The sequence below is a fragment of the Embiotoca jacksoni genome, unplaced genomic scaffold (genome assembly GCF_022577435.1).
Source record: "Embiotoca jacksoni isolate LCO1_2020_lvr unplaced genomic scaffold, fEmbJac1.0.p SCAF_3, whole genome shotgun sequence".
NCBI lineage: Eukaryota > Metazoa > Chordata > Actinopteri > Embiotocidae > Embiotoca > Embiotoca jacksoni.
Window position 1 is genome coordinate 21,208,585 of NW_027185381.1, and position 27,571 is coordinate 21,236,155.

The following is a 27,571-nucleotide window of genomic DNA, read 5'->3' on the forward strand; positions in this document are numbered from 1 at the left end:
GACAATGTTAATTAGAACTCTGGTGTAACATTGGCTGTAAAGACATATGGAGTTACTCAGCGTAGGCTGTCTTTAATCATCATGTTGTACACAGTTTAACAGTCCAGATCCTGACATTTGCATTCATAGGGATGCTAGAAATGAATCATGTGATTGAGGGAACACGGGATCTTACAAATGCAGTGCAGTCTGGGAACAGCACCCTAAAGTTCAGAGACTTGTGAACAGAGGTTTTTGGGTTCAGTTCCTCAGGGAAATGAATGTAGTGCATGAATAATTCCTGCTTTAGCAACTAATGCAGAAGTGCTCTTAAGCAATGCACCTCTGACTGCTCCACTGGAACCATTCCTGGCAGACTGTATTGGTTGTATTCCAAATATAGCGGGGCTGGGAAAAGGAACATATGTGTTCACTCGACTGTCTTTGGACAGGAAGCATGAGTGATTTTCCTTCCATCAACACTTCTTTATGCTGAGAGCGGATTTATATGTCGCACAGCTGGGAGGGCACATGCTGCGTGTGCACAGGTTCAGCCGCCGTGAAGAGGTTTGAGGCTCCAGACCATCACACAGGGTGGGGTTCACCCAAGAGCTCCGTCCCCGTGCGCCGCCACGCCCCCGCGCTTGGCGCTGTCCGGTGCTCTGGTGCTGAACGCTGGGTACGACTACAACAAACTGCCTGCAGCGCTGTGGACTGCCTGCACGTTGCTGCATGGAGCCAAGAGACGGATCTGCCAGGATGAAAAAGCTTAAAGTTCAGAGGGCTCGTCTGGAAGGATCGTGCCGTGGATAACTATGAAGGAAATGTTTCACAAGTGTTTCTCTTTTCTTTTTTAATGATTTTCGACCAACCACCCTGAGTCGCTTGGAGGTGCAGAACTTGCCACCAACATGATTTGGGGTGTTTTTTTATGCTGCTTTCTGACGCCGGCTGATGGATATCAAACACAGGAGCGACTGCCTTTCTTTCACGGGCATGTTTTTGAGAACTCGCCAGCGGCTTCGAAAGTAAATGGACTGAGCATTCCGGTGAGGCGCATCAACGCGCAAAAATGGTGCCCGGTCTCCGGGATGCACTTAAAACTGTACGGAAACGGCAGCGAAGATTTCCGCGCCTTCGCCCACCACAAGCGGGGAAATATATTGCTCAAAACTTCCAGGGTTTTAGACAGAGAGGCTCGCTCAGAATACCTGCTGAGCATGGGTCTGTGCTGCCAGACCTGGGTATCGGAGTCCGTTATCTTCGACGTTGCGTCGGTAAAAGTGGACGTTTTGGATACCAACGACCACGAACCGACTTTTCGCAGTGAAGACAGCATTCACATAAGTTTAGAAGACACCGCTGCTCTTCGCAGTGTAGTTTACAGGTTGGAGGCTGTCGACGCGGACAGCGGAAAGAACGCAGAGTTGACGTACATCTCCATCCCCAAAAATGGCAGTTTCTATGTTGTCCCAAAAACAGGCGAAGTTTTGTTGGTTGACTCTATCCTGGGGCTCCCCTCTGAAGTCAAATTCTATGTTTATGCCAGAGACCACGGATGGCCCCCCCTGACCAGTAAAGCTGTTGTGGTTAATATCACTCCACAGCGGTGGGCGACGCGTCCTGCTGACCTAACGGCGTCAGCGAAGGCAGGACGGTCGCCGAGGGCATTACTTGACCCCGGCGCCGTGCTTTCCCTCAACGTGTCTGAAGATGCCAACATCGGCTCGGTCATAATGAGCCTGAGTCCCACCAGGTTTCAGTCATCCGGCTATGAGTTGATTTACCCGGAGTCAGAGAGCTCCCCGGTCACTGTTGGTCGCGACAGTGGAGATATCACAATAACCAGGAAGCTGGATAGGGAGACAGAACCTTTCGTGGAGCTCACTGTTAAGATCCAGGATAAACGAGGTGTGTTGAATATTCCTCTCTTAATCCGCACTTTAACCAGACCATGCACCCACCCTCCCTCCCACCCTTTTCCCCAGCAATAATTTACATTGTGGTGATGATGCCCTGTTTTAATGGAACGCTGCGCATTACATGCACATGGTAAAACTGTGCCGCCATCTGGACACTTCACCCTTCACCAGTGGAGCCCCCTCAACAGGCCTGACTTATCGATCACATTCATACAGGCCAGTCTGTGTAGCTGCAGAGTATAGGCTCATTCCACAGGTGTGCTTCACTACCATCCATCCACATACCTGAAATATATTCACCAATAATGACGCATCCAGCGTGGAGATATTTTTTAATGTATTCTAATATCTGTCCAATTTATTTCAAAATGCACAAAATATATACAAATTATTGAACAGTAGCTCATTTGCAGCAGGGAGAAAATGAGTTATTCAGGTTGTGCATGAAGGTCTTTTTAGACTGGTTAAATTATGTCCTTGATTGACATAGTTTGCGAATGTGAAGTTGTTTTCAGAGCTAATCCTTGCAGAGTGGCAAACCACTGCGACCCTCTCACTCTCATCTACTGGCATTACCCCTCTAATCCTCCTCTCATTCACTCCCTAGTCCCAGAGATTTGAAGTATAGTACTGCCACAGTCAGGAAACCTCTCAAAATACGTTGAGAAGGTACAACTTGTGTCTATCAGTTGTTCGAGTTTTTTTTTGCAGCTCCAAAAGTTCCACTCAAAGCTCAAAAACAAGAAAATGAAAGTAAAAAACAAGGAATCTAAATGATTGGCTTTTTAATTGAGCCACACAGTGTGCAGGAAACGGTGTGCACTGTTTTCATCTGAATTGCCTGCCGCTGCTACATTGAACAGCATGTGCTAGATGGTAATTGCATGCCTGATTGGGACACATTCTTGCAAAAGGGGAATCTGGAGGTTTTCCAGAGAGAGCAAAAATAGTCAGAAATCTCACTTTCTTTTTTTGGTTCGCAGATGCGTAACAGAATTCATCTGCTCTTGTCAGACAGATATTCAGATACCTTCCTCCATTTTACCTCTCTCACCTGCAAAACTCTCCTCTCCTGATCAAAGGCATTTATCCTGTGACTACAGCTTTCCAGACAGAATCCTGACAGGAGTCTGCGAGGACAGGCCTTTCTTCTGTCTGTCTCACCCCCAGTCCTCGCATTTACGTGTCTCATATTGAATGAGTCCATTTTTGCTGTGTTTTTTGTTTATATTTTTAGAGATTTAACTGGTTTTTTTTCAATGTGCGTTGGGTTGGGTACAATAATAAATCCGTGCTCAGTCTCAGAGATAAAGAGGTGAGCTCGTGGACACATCACAGGTGATGTTTTATATTATGTTTTATATATATCTGTCTTTGAACATTTTCTTTGTATGTAAGTATGAGGCTGCTGGTCATATAAAATTTGACCCCAGGTGCAATAACAACAGTTTTAATGAGGCCCCCTGTGTTGCATCATCCTGACTTTTACCACGGTGAACTCTGTGGCACAGAGCTGTTTGCAGCGCTGACAGTCACCTGCTGAATGTCAAACAGACAGCAGCTGAATTCAAACAACCTAGCATTCAGTGCTAACCTTAAAAATATTGATTTAAGTATTCATACGCATGGGTTGGACAAAATAATAGGTACACTCCAACACAAACCACTGCGGCTGCTTGGCCTTAGAAAGCAGGACCAGGGCTGACCAAGCTTCTCAGAGACAAAGGTAAAGTCCTGCCTGTACCTTTGCAATAGTACAAGTTGTTCTTCTTGCATCATCACTGGAGGGAATCCACTCACTACTTCTTCATTTGGTCCTCAAATTGTGTATATTAAAACTTTCATTCTATCATACTAATACTGATGAAGAAAATCTAGCCTCTGACCCTCTTCTTCTGCAACACCAATACTGCTGCTACTGCTCTCACTACAACAGTTACAACTAGTACGATTACTGGCAGTGCACGGGTAAATGTGTGATTAGTTTTCTATACAAAGGTCACAGTCCGTGCGTGCAAAAGGACATAGCGCCATTAATTGGTGGATTCAGATTTACTAAATGTATACTGAATGCATTAATTGAGCACTTAATATGGGCATGAAATGCTAATGAGCCTGCGCGAGGCTTTCATATGTTAATGCACTTTCTGTGGGTACAGCGTTGTGACTGGAGCCATCAGAAGAGCTGCTATTATTGCTGTTCAAATGGAGATTTAGAAGTCTAGTTTGAAAAGTGGCTATTTCTGAGAGGGAGATGGAACAGCAGCTATTGACTATTCAGTGTGGGGTCCGTCCTCACTGACACACTTTCTGCACCTGAGAGAGTATGTGCGTACCCAAAACTTGTTATTTTGCCCCACCCATGGGTCTAAGACGTGACATGTTTGAGCACTGAGCCCCCTTCGTGGCTCGTTGCTTTAATCTTGTTATAATGAGTGAAGCATATCGTCCCACATCAAAATGTTTCACTATCAGGATCAAGCATTTGGCCACAGTTTGTCATCCAAGAAGACATAGAGGCCTAGACATACCAAATGTTGTTGATTCTCATGAATATGATTAAAATAATTTACCATAACTCTGAAATCTGCTGCTTCCATCACATCTCATATAATTAGTCATTGTTGTGATTGGTGTTTTCTGCAGTAATTGATCAGTTAATGTAAGCATGCAACATATTTTCACATTTGACTGCTTCCATTCTTGAACCAGCTTGGGCTAGTTTATTACTCTTGCTCATTGCTGGAGTAATATCCTTGTATTACACATTACCATCACAGCGCTGTGATTCATCAGTCCACTTACTTCTTAATTACACCCTAAAAGTTAGGAATTACTTTCTCTTTTGTTAAACAAAACAAATGTTTTCACTTAATTTCTTTTAATTATACTTTGCTCAAACTTTCTTTAGCTTTATAAGAAAAGTCTGTTGTGTACCTCAAATGAATGTCATTTTATTTGCGTATTCAGAGGCATTTTAGGAGGCTGGGATCTAATTGGGACTTCACTGCATGTACATAGACAGGATTTCAAAATCCCCTGACAAGCTTTGACACTGCTACTCCCACTGCGATGCATCAGATTTAGCATATAGTAGTATCACCTTGTTTGTTTAGGGAGTTTGTTCCTGCTCAGGGCTCAATGAAAGCATTCTTCCTATCTCCAGATTCCCTTCCAATGTTAGAAAAATATTTACTTTCTAAACTATATTCAGTACATCAAGAATCCCCAGAGAAAACAATGATATTTTTCTGACATAGCCTCTGTGCATCAAACCAGCACTAAAGTGAAAAAAAGGTAAAAGCAACGGAAGTAGGCCATGACTCATGACTCACAGACTGGTTATGTGGTGTTGTTTTGTGGAGAGGGAGTGAGGGACCTCTACAGCTCCTCCTGTAAAGGATTTTCGCTGGCCCACAGAGGATGTCAGTTTAGATTTGCGGTGGGGAATTTTTGCTTTTGGTTGTCCCACCCGAAGAATCCCTTTCTTTGCACCTGAGTAGGAACCTGTTAATGGTATTTGACGGTTTAGGAGGAGTATTGAACTAGTGGTGCAGTCCTTTGTGAGTTGAAGTGGGGGATATTGGAGTGGTTTCTCCCTCTCCTTTAGGTGTCTGTGGGCAGAGTGGCTTTCAGTTTTTGGTAATCACCTCTTCTCAGCCTGTTTTGTCAGGGAACCTTCCTCTGCACTCTCTCTTTCTCTCCTCCGCCCTCTTCTCTCTTCCTGTCTCTGTCTCATAGTCAGCATCTCGCCTCATGCTGTCTTTAATCCAATTTCCCCTTTCCTACTTGCCCCCCTCACCCTCTCCACCAACTATATTTGCATATTCCCCTTGTGATGTGAAATGAATTGAGAAGAGACCCGATCTCATTTTTGTTTGTAATTTGTGACTGAGGGGCTGTTTGTTTAAGTAGAAAACAATTTCACAAAAAAAAGCTGTCTGCTTGTATTCAATTCAGTATTAAAAAAAAAGAAAAGAAAAATGCCTGTGGTGATAAGGCTTTATTTTCAATGTGATTGAGAACATGTGTGGCTGTATGTGCATGTTCGTGCGGATTATTTCTTATTTACATATCTAATTGTGTAAAGTTGTTTGCGTACCAGCCTGTTTTGTGCTAAATGTTGGATTGGACTTTCAGTATCCAGATTCCCCGCCGCACAGATTCTCATATTTGTTGCTTCTGATGACATGCTTTGGAGCTATAACATGCCTGCAGCGTTAAGATTTATGCTCTGTGGTCGCTCTGATATCAAATGGATGTGTCTCAGCAACATCCCTGCAGTCCTATCTTCTCTACAGTCCTAGCATGTATCTGACGCATTGTAGGAGAGAAGGGGCTGTGTATGCCACACTTTTCTTTTTTTTTCCTTTTTAAAAAATGGGATTAAGCAGAAAGAACAAGAGCAGGGAGAGGAAGGAAAGGAGCTCTCCCGTAGATGTAGAAGAGATGTTTAAAACAGGCACGAGACATTACTATGAGTGGCACACAAACAACAAGGGATGCACAATATTGGATTTCTTTGCCTATATTTGATGTCCAGATAAGTCTTTTGGCTGATTGCAGATACCAAGATGCACATATTCTCTTTGCTCTTTACGAATTTACTCTAATGATTAGGCGACAGTTTTTATTCAATTTAGTTTAGTTCAATTTGTTGTTAAAAGAACGCAATGTGGCTCTTCCTCACATGACCAACGCTGAGAAATCATTGCAAATAGCAACTATGTTATTTCGGACTCTTAAAAACACCTCGCGACCAAGCATTTCGACGAAGCATTTAGATATGCACCGAGCATTTAGCTTTAATTAAAGCATGATTTTATCAGCCTGTTATATTGGCAAAAATGTTTGTTTCTGGCCGATGTTTCATTTTAAAGCCTTTATTGGCTCACACCATTGGCATGCCGATATTACCCTGCATCCCAAGTCAGGACAAACTGTAATGCTGAGGACATTTTCACAGAACATGACTTTAAGATCAGGAAAGTTAGGTGAGACAAAGATGAGAAACTTGAGAAGGACCGAGAAGCACAGAGGCAGAAAAAGATGGGAGTGTGTAAACAAATGCCAGTGTGTGAGGTTGTTGTTTTGCTTGTGCCCCTGTAAGCTTTACCGCAAATAAGTAAAGGGCATCCATATGAGAGACAGGGAGTTGTATACTGCTGATGAGAGGTCAGCTTGATGAAAAATAATTGTCAGATGGTTAGAGGGCAGAAGAGAGAAAATGTTGGGGTGGCAGGAGGGGAATGAGGTGTGCATGTACTCTAGCCTGTAGTGCAGAGTAGATGGCTATGGGGCACAAATGGGTGAGAAAAAAATATAGTACTGTACAGCTTCGAAAAGGGCAACGTGTGCTAGTGTTCGTTTGAAGGTTGTTGGGGGGGGGCAAATGGAGAGAATGTAAGAAGAAAAGCGTGACCTGCCCTTTGGAATGGCACGAAGAGAGACACTAAAAGATAAAAAGATTGTGTGTTATCTTGGAGATGCTCAGTTTGACTTTTTGGTGCTCAATACTGACTCCAATATCTATATTAGGGGTATCTGCCAATATTACTCCTATACCAGTGTTCATTCAAAAATGAGTTGTACATCTGCAATAGTTTAGGTTTGGTTGAAAATTAATGAACTGATTGTGGACTTGGTTTGGGTTAAAATAACGCTACTTGTTAAAGTACCAACATCGTCATGATTAAACACTTACTTTTTTTTTGGAAGGAAACAAAAAGTGAACAGGTTGCCAAAGTCCCAAGTTGTTGTTTTTTCATTCTTTAAGCTTTTTCTGTATTTTTGCCTCTATTCAATAGTTACAGTAAAGACCGACGGGAGGTGTGGGTATAGGGAGCAGAGGAATTACCATAGGCTGTATCAAAAAAAATGGACGTAGCCTCAGTGACGTCACCCATAGGTTTGCTTAAGAGTGGTTTTATAGCTCAGTGTGGATATCTCCAGACGTCACCATCTTAGCAGTGCCAGACTCTTGGATAATCCAAAAATGGGCAGAGGTGCTGTGTGGGTAAAGCTGAGGTGGGTCGAATGAAGCCTCATTGCTGAAACAAGTGCTTTGGAGAGTCTCTGTCTGCATGGCTTTGGCTGACAATCTATGGCTGAAAGGCAGTTAGTCAACTGGGATGGCACCCACATGTCACTCAAAGCAGCCCCACGCTTAATTATGCATATGTTTAGGCTTAAATACAATTTAAATGGGTGAGTTACATAAATATTCACCCTCCATTACGGTTGTCATGAACAGGGAAATTTGTTCTGGAGACTAAAACTGCTTTTGGACTGGGATGTAAAAATGTTTATTTCTGCTGTAAAGTCGGGATTTTTGACATTGGAGATTGACTCGCTTTTGGAGCCAGCATCAAGAGGCCTTTTGAGGAACTGCAGCTTTTGGCTCTTCTGTGTTAGCTTCATTTTTTCAACGGTGAAGGGTTGTCATTGTCTTTTTCATTTAAATTGAGCTTTGCTGGAATGACTGGTGCTGTTGTTTGTCATGTTTGAAGAGTCTCCAGAGATCGTTGAGGGACTAAAAAACTACGTTTGCCTTCCACCATGACTTTAGGAGTATAACAGATAGTCGGTAGACCTCATTTTACCATGACATTACAGTGACAGCAAAAGTAACTGCATTCAATGTAAATCTGTCATGTCTGGCCAATACCTGATCCACTTAATAAGGTCACTATTGACCCTGATATGAGATCAGATTGGTGAATCCCTACTACCATAACAACTAGAAGAGGAAAAAGAGAAGATATATTTTGTGTTTCCTTTATTGTCAGGCTTGACTTGAATGGCTGAGAACATAGAGTGAATAAGTATGTACTGTATGGGTCTGTCATTCTGTTTACAAGAGCAATGCATATCTCACAGTGGCATAGACCTCAGTCCTCAACCCACACTGTACATCACGCAAGTTTGTTGTGTGTGGCGGGAGCAGTGAGTGCTGCATATGGCTCAGTGCTGTGAGGAAAGTCTTGGCGAGAGTTTTTTTTTTATTCGGTCAAGGTTCTGCATTATTGATGCCCATTACCACAGACATTGTCAACTGCAGACATTGCACGGAGGCAGGCACTGTCAGGTAAATGTCTTGCTGACCTCCAATAACACAGATTCCAAGAATGCATCTGTGCAATCTGATGTCTACCTGTGTGATAAATGAGCACTGCTCCTACATTGTACAAGAAGCTTATCACCAATGGAGAAGGTTTTGTTTTATTTAATCTAATCCATGCTGCGCTGGCACCAGCTTAGTGGGAGACAAAGGTTTGAGTGTGAGGGTTCTATTGCCGTAATTTAATCATTTAGCTTTGCGTTTGCTGTGACTGCCTAAATGTGGAATGATTTGTATTGAACACAGTAACGCTTTAGTTCCCTGGCTGTCTGCGTCTTCCCCTCCACACCATCTGAAACTTTTGTTTTGGCTCCATCTTTACATGCTGGGTAGTCTCTCTGTGGCATTTCCCCAGAGAGCTGAATTGATTTTGTGGTATTGATTAACCAGGAGCAGTTTTGCTCCCAGTCACAAAACATCACTTTAAACAACAATTTATATGTCGCAGAATGGTCTGTGACAGACTGTTGCTGATGGTTTACAAACTCGCGGAGAGGTAGGTGTGTGATTGAGTTGAAGTGCTGATAGAACTGTCGTGGAGCACTAATGAATCAGCCTCTCGGACAAGCCCGTCTATAGGCTAGAATGAGCAAGGGGAAGTTGGAGCTAGTACTGGGCTATGTCGTGGGAATTCAATGCTTGTGCTTATTTATCTATTTGGTCTTGAATTTCTCAACCTTTTGTACCCGAAGGTCCAATTAACTGAGCATAACAATGGTTGCAGTCCTCTACTCGGTGGCCCAAGGAGGCACTGATAAACACACAGGGCACAGACAACTTTGAAAGCTTTGCTGGGTGAACTGTGAACAAGGAGATTTTGAATGCAGTGAAAAAGATCACATAGCTGGCCAAGTTGCCTAGTGAGATGTTTTGACATGCCATGAACTTTGCTTTTGGAGCAAAGCGCACAAATTGCAGAAATTGCAGTAATTGCGGGACACCAATTTGCACAGGGAGAGTGTGGCTTTTGTTGAGAAGATGAAAATGACTGCCATGCAAAAAGAGATGGTTGAATGAAGAAACAGACGCTTGCTAAATCAGACTGGCGATCAAAAAGACTATATACAAGGCAGGGGAATTGAGGCTCAGATTGGAAAATGTGTTTGAAGATGATGTCCATCTCATGGTTCGGTTATTTAATCAATTCCAGGAAACAGAGAGATAGTGTACAACTCCATCCCAGACAGAGTATGGTTGATTACAGTAGCAGGTGTCTTTGATGTAGAGAAAATGTAGTGCCTCTCAGGGCTGATGAGCATCTGTGGGAGAGCATTGGCTACATGGGCTGTACTTAAAAAATTAGAGTTGGAGAGAGCTGCAGAGACATGGAAAGATATGCAATCAAAGGATCTAAAGACCTCAAAGGAGGATGTACAAAATAAATTTTTTTGTTTCTGATTGTTTGGTGATCTAGCTCTTTTATGCTTTTGTTATATTCTGCCCATCTGTATTTGGACATTTCTTTAATGTCTGTTCCAGATTTGGCTCGCGTGTGTGCATGTGTTTTTTTTGTCTTTCAACTGTTTTCCAGCTACCAATTTGTGTCTGTTCTGAGCAGAACCAGGGCACGCACATAGCTTTCTTTCTATCTTTCTCTGTGCCTCGACAGTGTAGGGCTTAATTCTGGAGACCAATCAGACCATATGGTCTCCACAGTCTTATGATGTGCCGAGAAGGATGGGATAGCAATGTTGCGGTGTCGTTAGTAGTGCCAGCCTTGCCGTGGCATCAGAGACATGCATCACTGCCACTCTCTAAGGATCAAGACCTCGCCTGAGCTGTCCTCTCAACCCCTTTTATTCTGAGAAGAAAGAAAAAAAGTGGGAGGGAAAGTGATAATGTACCAGCAAGAGCTGCATATTGGCTGTTTGGACTCTGTCCGCAGTTTTGCACATCATTTTTCACAAGTTACCGACTTGTAATTACTTCTGCCCTTTCTGCCCCGACATCACAGCTGCTATTTAATTGTATAATTTCAATAATTAATTGTGTGAATGTGCGGTAACTTGGTTTTGATGGATATCTCTAACTGACAAATGGCTGCTGTCGGTAAATGTTCGGTTAGCCCCCATGAATAATTTTGCCTCCACAGTTACAAATGAGTCATTCAGCCTGTCTTAATATTTGGATTGGGTGCAATATCACCATATATTTACTCCAAATCCCACTGATGGGGCATTACTTTTTAATAATATTAATATGAGATCATGCTCATCCAGTGTGAACATGTGAACATTATCACAGATTTGGGGGCATTAAAGTTGATTAATATAGCTCTTTACAACATATGTGCATAAGCATAGATTTCCGTTGTTATTGTGATAAATTACAATGAGGTGGGGGAGTTTAACACTTGGTTTCTCTCTTACACAGTGGGTGATAAACATTGATCTTGTTTAATCTTGCTGGCCTGCTGCTAATGACAGGAGATGATGATGCACACAGGACAGACTGCTCACAGGATTAGATCTCTAAATGAGGACTTTATCTTCATCCTCTCCTCCTCTTCCCCCATTACCAATAAGCCAGACCACAGTCACATGCTGAGTTACAGTTTAATGCATGTGAGTGGTTTGGTGTGTGGCATGTTCTGTGTACATGCGTGTGTGTGTGCATTGCAGACAATAGACAAAACATGTCCATGTGTGTTTTGTCAGTGTGCATTCATGCAAGTGTGCAGTGGTTACATTGCAGGAACACTGTCAGAGCTTGAGTCCAACCTCACTGCTGCTCCATACTAATCTGCTGTACTTCCACAGGAATACATTTGCTATGTTCAACACATTATTGTACCTTTGCACAATAACAGATAGTGATGGGGTGTTCCCAGAATGCCTCCTTCTCTGGTGTGCTAAACAAACACAGACCCAAGTCTGGTTTCAGTGATAGATTAATGCTGTCTCACCCATACACTGTGGCTTGATTTCCCATTAAACCTGTGCGGCTGCCCCTGTTGCTTCTGCCTGGTCCTGGTCTGCTGTTCGTATTTGTGTGTGTTGGCATCTCTGCCTGTGCATGGGCTGGTGCGTTTGTTTGCCCATACACGCGTTTCTATGGAAAGATATCGAAAAGCGCTCCTTGGACCACCCCCATCAATCACCAACTCGGAAGGAAATAGAGAGCAGCATGGAAGATGGAAAGAAAGATGGAGGTCACCACAGGAAGCAGCATCCAGGGAAAGGCAGAGGGGGAGACAGAATAAAAGTGGATGAATGGATGGAGCAGTCCGGGCTGGCTCTGATTGAGCTGGGTAGTGTAGTTTATATCCTTTAGAGATAAGGCCGGGGACCACTGCTCAGCAGCTTCCTCTCCCTGTAGCTTGAACTGAGTGTGATAATAAGAAAGCGTGAATGGGGCAAATTGAATTAATGCTGCGGCACACCATAAAAGCCCTAACTATAATGCATTTTAAAATCCTATAATGAGGAGAGAGCTAAAATAATTTCACACTCCAGTGAAGAAGATGGCCCTCTAACAGATTTTGGGCCTGGCCGACACTGCTAGGGCTTTTGTCATTTAATGTGACTCTAGGTGCTATGTCGAAATGATACTTACTCTTACGTCCTGGGGTACAGTAGCATGAGGCGAAGTTGGTGAACAAACCATTGAAATTCCTGCAACACATCCAGAGCTTAATTAGAGCAGGGAGAGGCTGTTTGCCTGCTGATATCTCACTTGGGTCAGTTTTACAGTCTCAGGGTAAAACAGTTGCAGAGAAGGCACATCTGCCGTGAAAGTACTCCCTCATTACTCCCCATTATCAGCCCATTCAGTGATGGGGACAGCAGTACGAGCTGGACCCTATCCCGTCTGTGTTCGCACGTACGCGCCATACTTATACGCGCAAAAGCACAGATGTGTGTGCTTTTTGTATGTGCACATGCGGAAACACACAAAGCATTTTTTTCCCTCTGCCCTCACATGCTGTCAGCCAACCCTTACTCATCATTAGAGTCATACCACCATAAAGCTGAAATTACCTCTCCATCATCAAACCATGGAGAGAGAGACAGATAGCTCTCTGACACACACTAACACTAACAGACGTGTGCTGATTGAGACTAATGACCAAATGAACGCCTCGGCTATGAACGGTGCACCTTTCTGGCCCACAATGGACAAGAGCAACATGATATCAAGCACTATTTTCTCTTCTCTTCTCTTCTCTTCTCTTCTCTTCTCTTCTCTTCTCTTCTCTTCTCTTCTCTTCTCTTCTCTTCTCTTCTCTTCTCTTCTCTTCTCTTCTCTTCTCTTCTCTTCTCTGCCATCATGTCCATCAAACACAGGCCTGCACACACACTACTCACCATTCCTTAAGGATTTTGTTATTTGTTTTGTTATTTTTCTTTTGGCTTTCTTGGAACTCCTTATACTTCACACTTAACCTCAGGCAAGTGTGAGCTGAGGGGTGAACACGAGCATCTCACTCATCTGCTTTCTACTCAACACAAACAAACGGTACACAGCTGCTGTTACACCTCAATAAACGAGCGACACACAGGACTTAGAAGAAAACTAAGCCACATGCCACATCCGTGTATGCACATGCAATTTCACACACATGAAAGCCCACAAACACACATGAATGCACAAACAAGACACAATTCAATAAAACTTCAATACTCCGATGTTGCCAATCAAACTATGTAGACTGGAAAAAAACACATGTGTGGTACATACGAGTGAGGAAGACAGACACACCTCAGATTCCCTGCTTCAGGCAGGCAAATAACAGCCCAAAGCAAGGTGAAAGGGGAGACAGGGAGAGGCCAAACAACAATTTATATCTGTATACCTCGGATCCCGTCCCTGAGAGATAGTCCACTGGAATAGTCCATCTTGCAGTGTCATTTAGATTAACTCTCGTTGCCGCCTTTCTAAATGACTCTGAACCGTGTGACAGGGCGTGCATATGTTCCCTGGCATGTCGTGTCATTTATAGTGTAGTGGGCTGGTGGGTTGAAGGAGAGTGAGAGCACTGTCGCCTGTACTGTACATATGCTTGAGCCCATATTATTTCTGACAGCAAGTGTCTGTTTGGATTGCAGCAGCATTATTCCATCACCTATATGAGAATAGAAAGCATACTTCACGGGGGGCGCTAATTACACATGATATCGCAGATAGTTGTGAAGATATATACTTGACTAGTAATGTAGCACTTATGTAAATGAAACCTACTCCCTGTGTGTGAAGTTATACCCACCCAGTTTTAAAAGAGTCAAGGAATCCCACACACTGTCAACCAATCGGACTTTGAATTTTATTTGAAAATATCGCCCAGGAATCTCCACTTCTTTATTTATCTTCACCTGCCCATCAAAAACTCAGATAAAACACAAGCATTTATAGAAATGACAGGTTGAATGCCTGATTTAGCTCATCTTGTTGGCTTCCAATCCATTTCTTAAGGCTTCACATCTTGTTTGTAGACAATGAATGGACTACCTTCAGCCTCTGTTCAGGATGCGTTTACCTTCCAATCTCCAGTAATCTTCCAGAATACCTGCAGATAAAGCTGCTTTGTTTAAACTTTCGGAGTCTTGATAAGAGACGAGAGGCATTTGCAGTCAGGGCCTCTAAACTTTGAAGCCACTTGCCTCAAGAAATGCAAACAGCACCACTGCATATTCTTTTAAGACATAACTGAAAACCTAATTATTTTTTATTCAACAGTCAACCTTTTACTGCCCTCATTGTGCTGCAGGACTGATATTGATTTGGTGGGAGCATGAGGTGCTGTTGGCTTTGATGGTGTATTTAGCATTTGCTGAAATGTTCGGAGGACTTTTTATCCTGTTTTTTTTTTTTTTTTTTTTCATATGTGTTGGTGGTACTCCTCTGCTGTATCAGTGTTGATGGCAAGTTACCGCCAGTATTGCTGATATTTTGTGTACATTTGATCTTCAAGTCAAAGGAGCTATAGGCTAATCAATATTTTTATGAATATAAAACTACAGAGCTTTAAGGTGACTTTAGGCTTTTGGTTTTCCATAAAGAGCTTTGTTTATTCATTGCTCTAAGGAGTTTTGTTTTCAAACACAGCAGTCAGCTGTTTTTTTTTTTTTTTTTTTTGCACCACCGCTGTCATAAACCCACTGTATGAAACCAGAACATATGTATTTTAACAAACCCTTGGCTAAATAGCTGCAAAGCCACCATTTATAGCTATGTAATATAAAATATTAACACTAAGATCTGTTAGTTCTAGCTTTTCAATTTGTACCATTTTTTTCACAATGTAACTCGGAAAGTGTAATTCAGGGTACCTAAATGCTAAACATCTAAAAAAAAACTTGCACTAAACTACTCTATAACTTGTTAAAAACATAATATGGCTACTTATATGGGGCTATATTACTGCCATAAGTCAGTGCATGTTTTTTTTCAATTTGAGAGCATGTTTTCACAATCAAATATTGTAAAAATCTCTTTTTTAAATAGTCCCTGCTCCCTCGAGGACTTTCTTTTCTTTCAAAACAGTATGTCTGCACTCGGATACACTGTTGCTTGCAGCGATTTCCTGTGCTCCAGTTTAACCCTCCTCCTTACACTCATACTGCTTCCGTGCCCTTGTAAAAATTCTGATCTCAGGTCTCGCTCTGGGATTTTGTGAAATGACCCCAAAAGACCCTGTCAAAATTCCCCAACCAATAGAATGCTAGGTATAACGTTGACCAATGAAATCGTCCTTGCCTCCTTTCCGGTGTGTTCACTTTTTGTCTTACAGCATCCCTTGTGATGACTTCAAAGAGTGGGTGATAAGAGTTGACAACAGAAAAGCCAGATGTAAAGTTTGTGAAACTACTGTTGATCTATTAAAATGGGGGAGAAGCCCTTTGCAGCCACGTCAACAGTAAGAAACATGCCACACGCATCATTGCTCTGTTGCAGCCCAGTGGAGGAGAATCTTTAGTCGGGGTAGCCCGAGGTAATTCATTAATTTTGTTCCTATTTATTTTTTAAGCAGTTAAAAAAAACCTTTCAATTGGGTACTAAAAAGGCCTGTAAACTAGTAAATAAAGCTCATAAATTTCCAGGAATAAAATAATGTTGCTGGATTTTGTTTGATCAGCACCAAGGTACACTTTTTAGTCAGTGAAAGTCAGGGAATTGGACATTTGATTTGGGAACCCTGTTATACTTTTAAGATTTGATGCTGATTTTACTTAAAATTTTAAATACAGGAGTATCTTATATTAAAGTATTGCTACTTTCACTGAAGTTTAAGATCTGAATATTTCTTCCACTACTGGCTAAAGCAAGCAATAATATGAGTTTATCAGTCATTTATGTTAGCACAATAGTTACGGTTTTAAATCAATATGTTTTTTAGATTGAAATTATTCTATCATAGCAAAATTATGCAATGTCAACCTGTTATCCCTCCGTTGCTGACATGACAAAGCTTTGTCCTTCCATCTGTATTCATCTACACTTTCTGTATTCATCCACACGCAGTATGCTTCTTCAAGCAACACTTTGGATTTTTCTTTTCTGATGCAAGTTATGCTTTTTGCATAGGAGCAGGGGACTATAGCTGCTGGGATATACTGAAATACAGAATATGTTTGGCAATGTCAAGGACTGTTGAGAAAATATTCTCACCAATCTTATTCAATTCGAATGTAAAATGAAATTTCCTTTTTAAATATTTTATTTCTGTTTTGTCATTAATTTGCCCAACCATAAGTGAAATTAAGTACTTTGAGCCAGTGGTGTGGAAGAGGCCGTGAGAATAATCACTTCTCTTAATTGCAACGCACTGCAGCCAAGGTAAAAGTGGGACGAGGAGCAACAAATTAACCTTTGTTAAAAGACATCTGTCAAGAGAGTTAGGGTAAGTGACTGAACTTAAACGAAGCTTTGTGTTTGTACCTTGAGGCCTGTGTGTCACAGTTACTGTGATCACTTATGAGAAAGCAAATCAAAGAGTGACTCTGCTGTGGGTTTTATCGGCGGACCTTTGTTTGGTAGCTAATGCAACGGTTTGAAGTGTTTATTTCTATAAAGGCATCTCGGTGCAGAAAAAACAGGTCTTTTTCAACTTTTATTCTGATGATGTAGAGTCAAAGTCAACGATCAATAAGATCTCCTTTGTCTGTGAAGGACATGAGGGAGGAGGGAAAGAAACTCATCTCAGAGTATGAATAGAATATGTGTCTCAGGTCAAGCTGTAAATGACCACACTGCAAATCTTTCAGCAATATTTCCCAACATTTTGACATTAAGTACAAAAACACCATTTGGATTCTGTCAACACATAACCAGCCCTAAGGAGGAACGCAACCATGGATCTTCCCATGACACAGGGTTCTTTGTGTGTCGGACTTTGTTGTGTGACGAATATAACAGCATGACTAAAAAGATCCATAACAGAATGACTCACAGTCCCTTTACGTGCACGCCAAACATTTTGGCGGGATAGAAAATTGCAACTGGCTCTATTGACAGCTATTGACTTGAAAATAATATGCTTTTTCCTTGTGTTAAAATAAACTATGTGAAGATTGCATATCGGAATGATTAAACAGATTGTGTGGAGATGGCATGAAATTTTCATCTGAAGAAGCAGAATGGGCTGTAAGATTTCTGATGCCTCACGGCGTAAAATACCCTTTGACTATCTGATACGGCTTAGAAGGGTTTCTGATCAATCCCAAAGACTCAGGTGTTACTTTAAGAAATTTCCGGCTGTCAAAACTCACTTTCAGCCTGTGCTCAACAACATCCCTGCCTAACTGATCAGACACACTGTGGGGCTCCATTATTCTGAATGAAGTAGTCTTAGATCGATACTTTTGAAAGCATGAACCTTATCTTGTATATTATTCAGTATAATTCACAATGTGGGCAAAATAATAAAAAAGGTTATGTTTATGTGGTTATACTACTATACAGAACAAAAACATAAAGATTCTTGCATTATTCATTCAAAAAATAGGATGTGTGTGAGTGCCCGTGGAAATGTAGTAATAATTTAACAGTATTTCCTACACTTTAAGAAAAAGTTTCAACTCATTATACATTTTAGGCTTTTTTCAGACCGCAGGCAAATTGGATTTGTTTATCAAATCAGATCTGTAGGACAGACTGTCCGCACTGTTTTTTGCAAGTGAGCAGATGTTGTGTGTCTGACATCACCAGCCCATGACACAGCTTCCTAACAGGGAAGCTGCTGGTACAGGAGTGGCAGCACAAGTTATTTAGTTTTTTGTCTGGGAGTAGCTGTTGTCGTTGTCCTCCATTGTGCATAGATTCTGCTCACTCTATCCCTCTGAAATGTCACTGTCACGTAGTGTCTCGTAGCAAATGATGCAAGAAATCCGATCTGAGCCAGCTGAGCCTTCAGACTGAGACAAATCTGTGTAATCCGATTTTAATCACATTTCAAACCACCTCCAAATGTAGTTTCAATCCGATTTGCAAAAATCACATTTCATGTGGTGATTTGCTGTCCAGATTTTCAAAAATAAACCTGGATACAAACTGGATATGACAAAAAAAACAGATGTGGGCTAATAGTCTGAACAAGGCTTTAGGTTGTCGTTGTGTTTAGATTTTATGCAACTCTATTTAATGAATTAGTTACATGCTGGATATACATATTAAAACATAACTAAACCTCTCATTCAACAGTAAGTAAATTCATTTCGACTTTACACCAAGCTTACCAAATTGAAATGACAACACATTAATTAGGAATCATTTTGGCACCATAATTCACCATTCACCATAATTAGTTCATAGTTGCAATATCTTTGTCACCACCAAACCCTACCTGCATAGTATATTCATTTTGCAGAGGTTACCTGGATAAAGCCTGAAAAGCTCCCACACAATGGAAGGAAGGAGGCCTGTTGTTAGTAAAGACATAACATTTTGATTTCCTGAGTTGGGAAAATGTGTATCTTCATCTACATTATATGGCTAGCAGGGATTTGATGAGTCATTTTGAAAGTGACTAACACACCCGTCATGGTTGTATTTTCTGCTGCTCCTCTCGTCTGTCGGTTCATGTTCAAATGATATCTGGTCAGGATGTTACGACTAACAAGCTTCACACGGCATATTCTCAGTGTTGGAGGCAAATAAATCAACACTGCTCATGCATGCAGGGTTTTTTTTCTAAGTGGAAATGCTGCAGAATTTATCCTTCAGTCTCTTTCAGATTGGAATCCCAAATTTAAACCTTTTTACAGCAGATATTACAACTTGTCAAAGCAGGAAAAGCAAAGGTAGATTTAATAAGATTAATGATGGCTGCTCAGTGACATTGCTTTTATAGACTACTTAATGAGAGGGCACATTCATAATCACATCCATTAACTGAAATCCTTGTCACAATATTGTTAACAACAAATGTTTTAAAGTTTTATTCTCTCCTGCTTTAGAGTTTACAGTTCTTCTACTTGTACAAATCCCGTTTCACCCCTAAATATGTTGCATGGCTAACCATTTACAATATGTCCGACCACATTTGCTTAATGCAACCCGATATCAAGCCAAAATGTGTAGTAAACGCGTTTATTCACTAGAGGATTCTGTGTCAGTTCATGTTTTGCCTCACCCAGGCAGGAACAGTAGCATGGCTTCGGTTTAGCTACCAATAACCTCATGGGTAAGTTCAGGAAAACATCATGGTTTGGGTTAAATATCACACGGTAACAATTTGATTAGGTTCATGCACCAAAACTACTTGGTTAGGGTCAGGAAAAGATCATGGTTTGGGTTGAAATAAGTAATTTTATGTCAGTAATGTTACGAAAGTCACAGAAGTTATGTAATGTACATTTCGTAAGTTAAATATGTTACTTTATGTACGTAAATTAGTTACAGTGCTAAAGGAACTCCACATGGAGTTTTGCTTTCTGACAAACTTCAGTCATCTGTGTCTGTACTTTGTCACATGACCTCCTTCTTTGACACTGGTCATACGTGTGTGCTTTTTAACACCTAGGCGAGGCAAAATGTGACACGCATCCTCTGGTGGACTGACGAGTGTATTACACGGTTAGACGTGATAGTGTGCTGAATAAATGAAGAGCTTAGTATGCGGACCACTATCTACAGCTGCATTATACAAAGTTTTTATAGTCTACATCAAATCTAAATCAAGTGTAGGGCTCCGTGCATAAGATTTTAATTTTTTTTTCCCATTCTGGTTTTTGTCAGTAGTTTACACAAGAGACTGACGTGGGGGAATAGGGAGGCCAAGGAATAGTATTCAGTACCTTGTCAGAAGTGACTGGGAATATTGCGATAATACTACACTGGCCTTACATCAGATTTTTTTCTTTTTAACACTGTCTGCTTTTGGCTAAGGGAGCGTGGGCCCTTCCTGCAGTGCAAGGTCTTGCTGGGGTTTATGCCACAAACTGCAGATTGATGGAGGATCCCAAAGATAGAAGTGTATGATACATATGGTCCTCAGCATGCACATTTTTTGCAGCTTGTCTGGCCTTGTCTGTGCCTCTGGAGAGTAGCACAAACAACACAAGTATGACCAAGGAAATGGGGGTGGAAATGGGGGCAATGCTGTGCCATGTCTTTTGTTTCCCTCCTGGCCAAAAACAACACCAACAGTATGTAATAGGAATAAGCCCATCAGTCAGGGGACTACTCACTCTGTTTTTTTAATGACTGCTATCTTCACTGATTGATTGGCAGAGGTTAAGTTTCATGGTTCATCACCCTGAGAAGTTGTAGCATTCATTATTTAATATATATTAATATATGGAAATAATTCGATGGATATAAAAGTTGTCTGCAGAGATTAAAATATTTTTAGGTAATTTTGAGCTTTTGAATTTATTTCAATGTGTGGAGCCACATAATATATCAGTTTGTTTTAAATTAACTTTAGAACATTACAGCTAAATTATTTGTTTCCTTTCCCTGAAGGCGATACACTACCAGAATATCTCCATTCAACACTTGCTCCTCTCTAAATCCTCCTCTTTTATGCTAGTGAATAGAAGTGAATAGGGCACATTTTTCTCAGCTCAAAGCAATAAAACAAAAGGGATTGACTATGTTTTGTAATTCTTTTGGCTTAACTACAAGAAAAATGAGCCCACCAGAAAGAAGACTATAGCCCCTGGTGGGGGCCATTTGGGTGAGAGCCTTCCATCCAACCATCCATTTCTAAACCGATTATCCTTTTCAGGAGAAGCCTGGGTAATTAATCGAATAATTGAAATTTACTCATGTCAACATATTCGCAAAATTATTTGTACGCAGGCAGTCTTACCCTTTATGCCATGGAGCTCCCTTAACAATGAATCAAAGCTTGCCTTAGAAACAAACAACCAATCGCTGTCAGTAAGAGTGCTCCTGATCTTTTTTCCTTTTTCCGTTCACCCACCCACACAAACCTTATAAGGAACAAAAAGGACAGCAAAAATCAACTGAAACTGAGCGAGCTCAACCTACTGCAGCTTAAGAAAACACAAGCAAACTAAGAAAACATCTTCACCAATAAGACAACACTTGCTCAGCATATAGGAGTAATGCCTCTCAGCGAGACAAACACAGTTAAACGCTACGGGGTTAACAGCAGGTATATATCTGGAATAATGTCTGGATTATTCATCAGACAGGTGTTCAGTCTATCACATTTAACTCAGTAAACACCTTTGTTAGAAAAATGCAAAAGCCTACAGTGTTTTAGCTTTTTGATTTCAAGGTATTACTGACAGTTAATCCCGATAGTGACTGTCGGTTTGTCACTCAGCCGTAGTTCAGGGTCATTGGGCATACACCAGCATTAAACTGAACAGAAGTGGGAGGGAGCAAAAGCCCAAGAAAAATCTATGCACCGGGTCCAAAAACAGTTACGATATTCTGCAGCTCATATATCTACATCAAGTGAGCGATTGATTCATGTTTGTTTGTTTTATAATGTCAGTCCATGAATGCAGCCAAGAAAAAAGACAGGATGTGCTTTTTTCTCACTGTTATTTCAAAAGAATTGATGTTTTAAACATAACCCTAAGCAAAGAAAATTAATCACAGTGTGTACACAGAGATTATAAATATAAACATGTTTTTTTGAGGAAAAATTCAGATTCAAGCTGTGGATGTCAAATTTCTCTTTGAGGAGGCAGAAGCGCCTCAGACTCTCTTTTGGAGTCACACAGGTCTCGAATAATGCTACAAATTAAGAAACAGAACTGGATACATTTTAACAATGATGTCGTATATTTTTGACTGTGAATGGAAAATTCTCTCGCACAATAATTTTTTCTTGCCATAGATGCTACTCGTTTATTTTTTGTACGGTCTATGTTGCGTTTGTGACTTGTTTATTATTTCCATTGCCTCCAGCTACAAGGTGGGCCAAAATGATGTCGATATTGCTACAAATTGTTTGCACATACAGTTGCTTTAAGACACATATTGGCTACTTTATCGAACATAGTTTTGTGGATTTTCTGCAGCCATGCAGATTTGGAGTTAAAAAAAAAAAAAAAGCAGAACTTGAAGACGTCGACGATTTGTAACTGTTCTGGGATAAAAGTGTCTGCATGTGTGCTTACATGGTTAGTGTGTCACCCATTCTGAGCTGCTGCAGAGTCGTGTGTGTGTGTGTGTGTGTGTGTGTGTGTGTGTGTGTGTGTGTGTGTGTGTGTGTGTGTGTGTGTGTGTGTGTGTGTGTGTGTGTGTGTGTGTGTGTGTGTGTGTGTGTGTGTGTGTGTGTGTGTGTGTGTGTATATTGCCGGAATCCCTGAGTTAATAGATTTCTGTCCCCGGTGCTTTTAGCATGTTGATCTCCTGCTGACGGCTTCACACTCCGCTTTAAGCGCAGAGATTGGGGGGTGGGCGGCTTAGAATAGAGCCTCCTTAACACTGCAAACATTTGGTTAATGTACCTCATTACTCCCCCTTTGAGCTGATTTTCACTTTCCATTCACTCGCTGCTAAAAAAGCACTCCTGAAAATTCCTCGTCTCGCAAGGGCCATTGATATTTATGCTTGCAGACGCAATTTGTTTAATTCCACACAGAAATATTAGTATCTTAATTTCCTTTCTCAGTGGAAGTAGGACAAACAAGGGATGCATAAGAAAAACCCTGTTATTAATTATACTGTGTGTTCTATCTTGATTTTCTCCTCTCATGGTCTACTCTGTTTTCTTTCCAAACATGGACGCTTCCGCCATCCATTGTTGTGCTACGTTGTTTGTTGTGCTTCCCTAGTGCTCTTGTCTCTGCAATGTTTTTTTTACGTTCTCTGCTTAGCATCACACAATACTCCTTCCACCACACTGCCTGCCTCTCCCTCCTCTCTGTCTTTCTCTCCCTCTGTAGATATTTGTGTTTCTGTATCTGTGCCTCTCTTCTTTACTCTGGTTCCTCTCATCCCCATCCCACACACACTCAATGCCCTTGTACTGTGGGCAGTGTATATGGGCACAGAAGCACTTGAGACAACTTATTTTTTCTTTCTCATACTGGGAAGCCACTTAGCAGCTTTATATAGCAAGCACCCAAGGAGAGGATTAACAGTAGGAAACATCAACAGAATGGCTTGCAGTGATGTAGACACACGTGCACTCATGCACAACGCACGTACACACGTGCGAAATCACTATTATACTTACTGGGGCTTAGCAAACCACACATCGCGTGCGCCCCTGTCATCCAACTTTTTTATGATACATTATTATGTTAGTCATCCAGCAGATGCTCTTATCCTTATGGGATTGTAGTGCACAGTATAGACTCGCTTTTCATTAGAGCGGAAAGCATATTTGACTTTGAAAAATCCGGAGGAGCTCGTGAGCCGCTGCCCGTTATTTGATCACGTCTTTTGTCTCGGTCAGGGGAGGCAGCCCGTGTCGGTTTGGTGCTCGTGAGCCATCGCTCAGACGCTCTCTGCTTAACACACCAGATCAGAGAGAAATAGCACGCGTTTGCAGCCTCGGAACATGCAGCGTGCACTCTCGCTCAGCCAAACAAACATACAGTCTCGCACCTCACACACACACACACACACACACACACACACACACACACACACACACACACACACTCTCTCACTCAATCACACATACACTAGTACATTCTTCATTATCATTCCAGAGCTGATAGTCTCTAATTATCTGCCTTGGCTCTGATTAGTCTCTCTGTAACAAGCTAATTAGATGGAGCCTTGTAAAATCATCACCACCATTACCACAGAGACATGGTTGGGAAAGACACCAACAAGCAGGAGGTAAGGAATGTGTCTTGCACCGCTCCCCGCAAATATTTGATAGCCAACTAAATGTTAAGTGCTGAAGCTCTGATTTCTTCTTGATTAAGTGCCTTTTAAATTGCTCTACTTTGCAATAGAATCTTTATCCTTTCTCATTATTCATCACCAAAGGATTGTTCCATCTTACAGGGCAGGATGATCTGGCTTAAAGTGCATAAATTGCCGCTGTCAACACTTTAGGAGATAGCATCTGAACATTGATTAGTTTCTCTGCCCCCACGATACAATGGCTATTTATCCAAAACTAACTATCGTCAGATCCTAGTCAGAACTTTCGTCTCTGCAGTGCAACTTTAAAGCTTGAGCAGAACGCTAGATTAATTCTCTCCTCTAGCTCCTTCCAGCCTCTGTTATTATCGCTCTAACAATCCTTTTAGGAGCTGTCACACACTTTATAGCTATTGTGTTTCAGTTGTGAACACTCCGGAGCGAGTCTGAAGCGCAACACTCACGGCCATTTCCATCAAAACGCATCTAAGCCAGTTAAAGAAGAAATAGGAATTGTGATCTCCGCATCTACATTCTGCTATCCAGTTCAGTTGAGCGAACACAAGGTGCTAAAATAGTAATGTTATAGCAATTTCTACAGTGACGACTTCTTATTGTCTATTCACTGTTTGCAAGTGCGGCTTTATAGTTTTAATATTATCAACTATAATCGACTGTGAAGAGACATCATGTTACAGAATATTAGTGAAACCAGCAAAGGAGAGCTGTTTGATAGAGAGACAGCACATCTGTTGAGTCGGCCCTCGGGTAGGGAAGGGATGCATTGCAAACTCCTGCTGCTTTTGTCTTGGATTTAAAAGTACACATATAGCCCGTGGTCACAAGCAGGAGACCTTACATAATGGGATTTGAAATCCATAGTTACTTTTAGCCCTGAGGTTACTCACCTCTGTACTTAAGTGTCCACTGGTGTGTGTTCATGAGAGACAGGAGGACGGAGGTCTGATAATGTCAGCGATGTTAAATGTGCAGGCATGTGTCTGCAGGATGACTGGCCTGTGTGTCAAATCTATGCACTTGTATTCATATCTGTATGTGCATGTATTTGTGTGTGTGTTTGTCCTGGCAGGGGGTTCTTCTTCTCTGGGGTGAGGCAGATGGCCTCTGTGGATTGCAGCCTACTGAACTGGTTGGCAGCTCTTCTGACATTCCTTCATGCCACGTTGACACAAGATCACAGCCAATATTTGTGGAAATAGTGTCTTAGCTCACAATTCTGTGACTTGCTCCACTTTGCAGGAATAGATTCTGCACAAAAAGTGCCCTAGATTGGGGCCCGTGACAGTGTCAGAAGGTTTTTGTGAACGTTCTTTCCAGATTGTGTCATTGTGCTTAATGTGGATAACGATCCCCTACTATCAGTTTCAGCAAAAAGCCATGCTGCGCTCCTGTCATAGAGACACAGTTGTACACCACTTCACTTTGGGCGCTGCTGTGCTCTCTTTCTGTCTGCCCCGGCTTAGGGTGAGCAACTTGGTAATTGGATTCCTGGAATCTTCTTATTCACTTCAGTGAGGCAGTGTGCAGGCGACAAAGTGCCAGCAGCCTCGAGGCATCATCCTCTACGCCCCTGTGGGAAGATCAAGGTAGCTTTACGCGGACTTGGTCGATGAGACTGTGGCTGAGGCTCTTTCCCATGGGAACCTGGGTGTCTGGATGGGAGCCCTGATGGAGAATGGATGGGTGATGTCACATCCACCAACCTCTACCAGGGGCTCAAACAGACCTTTGGACATTCACTTACAACAATCTGCTGAGCCTGGCAGCTATGGCAAAGCAAAAGGAAGTGGAAAGATAGTAGGAAAATTGCTTCGTTAAAGATAGTGCGGTAATTTACTTTGACCAGGCCTCTGAGCCGAATTGAGACTATACTGGTATCGGTTCCACATTGCAGACATAAGAAACACTGACATTTATTCTAATCCTGTATGATTATGTTTTACCATCTGCTGGAGAGGATTTGTATCTCGCAAACCTACACCCTCAGTTGACTTGCTGCTTGTTGGTGCTTTGGATGTCCCTGGCTGCTTGTCTCCCCTCTCCACACACAGTTACATGACAGCTGTCACTTTTGGTAACCACAGCTCTGTCACTATCTCTGCACTATCCCTCAGGCCCAGACTGGTACCTGAACAAGGTGAAGCTGAAGATCATTGATGTCAATGACAACGTCCCAGAGTGGAATATGAAGCCCTACCCTTACCTGGCTGTTGTGTCTCCCGACACCCCAGCGGGAACATTTGTCTACCAGCTCCAGGCTCGCGATGGGGATGAAGGCAAAAGCGGAGAGGTGGAGTACTTTTTGTCGGATGGTAAGCTTTCCGCTGTTCACACACACAACACTATATATGTATATAGGAAAAGGAAGTTGCAATAAAATAGGTTGCGCTGTTGTTAAAATAAGTTGACAGGCAATAGAGCCTCGAAAATAAATACAGCCAGTCAGACACCAGCACAGTCAGTCACACAGACAGCCATGGGCATTCACACATTCATTCATGCATTCATATACTCTTTAGGTGTCCATTAGTTTTTCAGTTTCTCTGTCACCCTGTCTCTCTCCTACACACACACACACACACACACACACACACACACACACACACACACACACACACACACACACAGCCAGAGGCCTTCACACATTTGTTTATGCTCTTATCATCCACTGTTGTCTATCTGTCTGCTTCTCTCTGGTTCATACATACAAAGAACTGTGCAAGTGCACACTCACATACAGGTCACACACAGTGGGCTGTTGGAAGTCTGCCAGAGTCAAAGACCCCCTGGTGGTCGAGGGGATAGAGGTTTGTCTGCATGTCAGAGATTTGGGGGATGTGCTAATCTTGCCATTGGGGGCCTCGGAAAAACACTAGTGACTTGTGATTCACATTAGTACGTCGCTCAGCTCCCTGATTTGAGTTAAACCACAACTACCTCAATGTGCTCATTGTCTCAGTGACCATGCAGAGAACTCTTGTAAACAATTAGGTTTGTCGCCTTAAATTTTTTTGCAAACTGAACAGTTCCTCTTCAGAGTAATCTAGACACACTGTTAGGATTTCACATATTTATTTAACCCTCTTATCCTCTGCTTAAGTTCTAAGAACTCAAGTGGATGAGATTTTCTAGTCAAGGTCAGTTTGTCTGACACCATTCTTTTGGTATTCAGCGGTAGTGGAAAAAGAAAAGTACACTGTGGAGTTTTCATGTCAACAAACAAAAGGTATGTTTTCTTGCAGTGTTTCTCACCAAAATGTATTGTGCTTGAGGTCTGACA

At 41.9% G+C, this 27,571-nt stretch overlaps 1 protein-coding gene across 1 annotated transcript in view; it reads left to right on the forward strand.

Moving 5' to 3' along the window:
• The first annotated feature begins 521 nt into the window (after positions 1–521).
• LOC138206177 (neural-cadherin-like) overlaps positions 522–27,571 on the forward strand; it is an 80,367-nt gene continuing 53,317 nt past the window's right edge. Inside the window, exons 1-2 of the mRNA XM_069162718.1 lie at positions 522–1,890; positions 26,406–26,603. Coding sequence (XP_069018819.1) covers positions 891–1,890; positions 26,406–26,603 — 1,198 coding nt within the window. The 5' untranslated portion in view covers positions 522–890. The remainder of the gene's footprint in view (positions 1,891–26,405; positions 26,604–27,571) is intronic.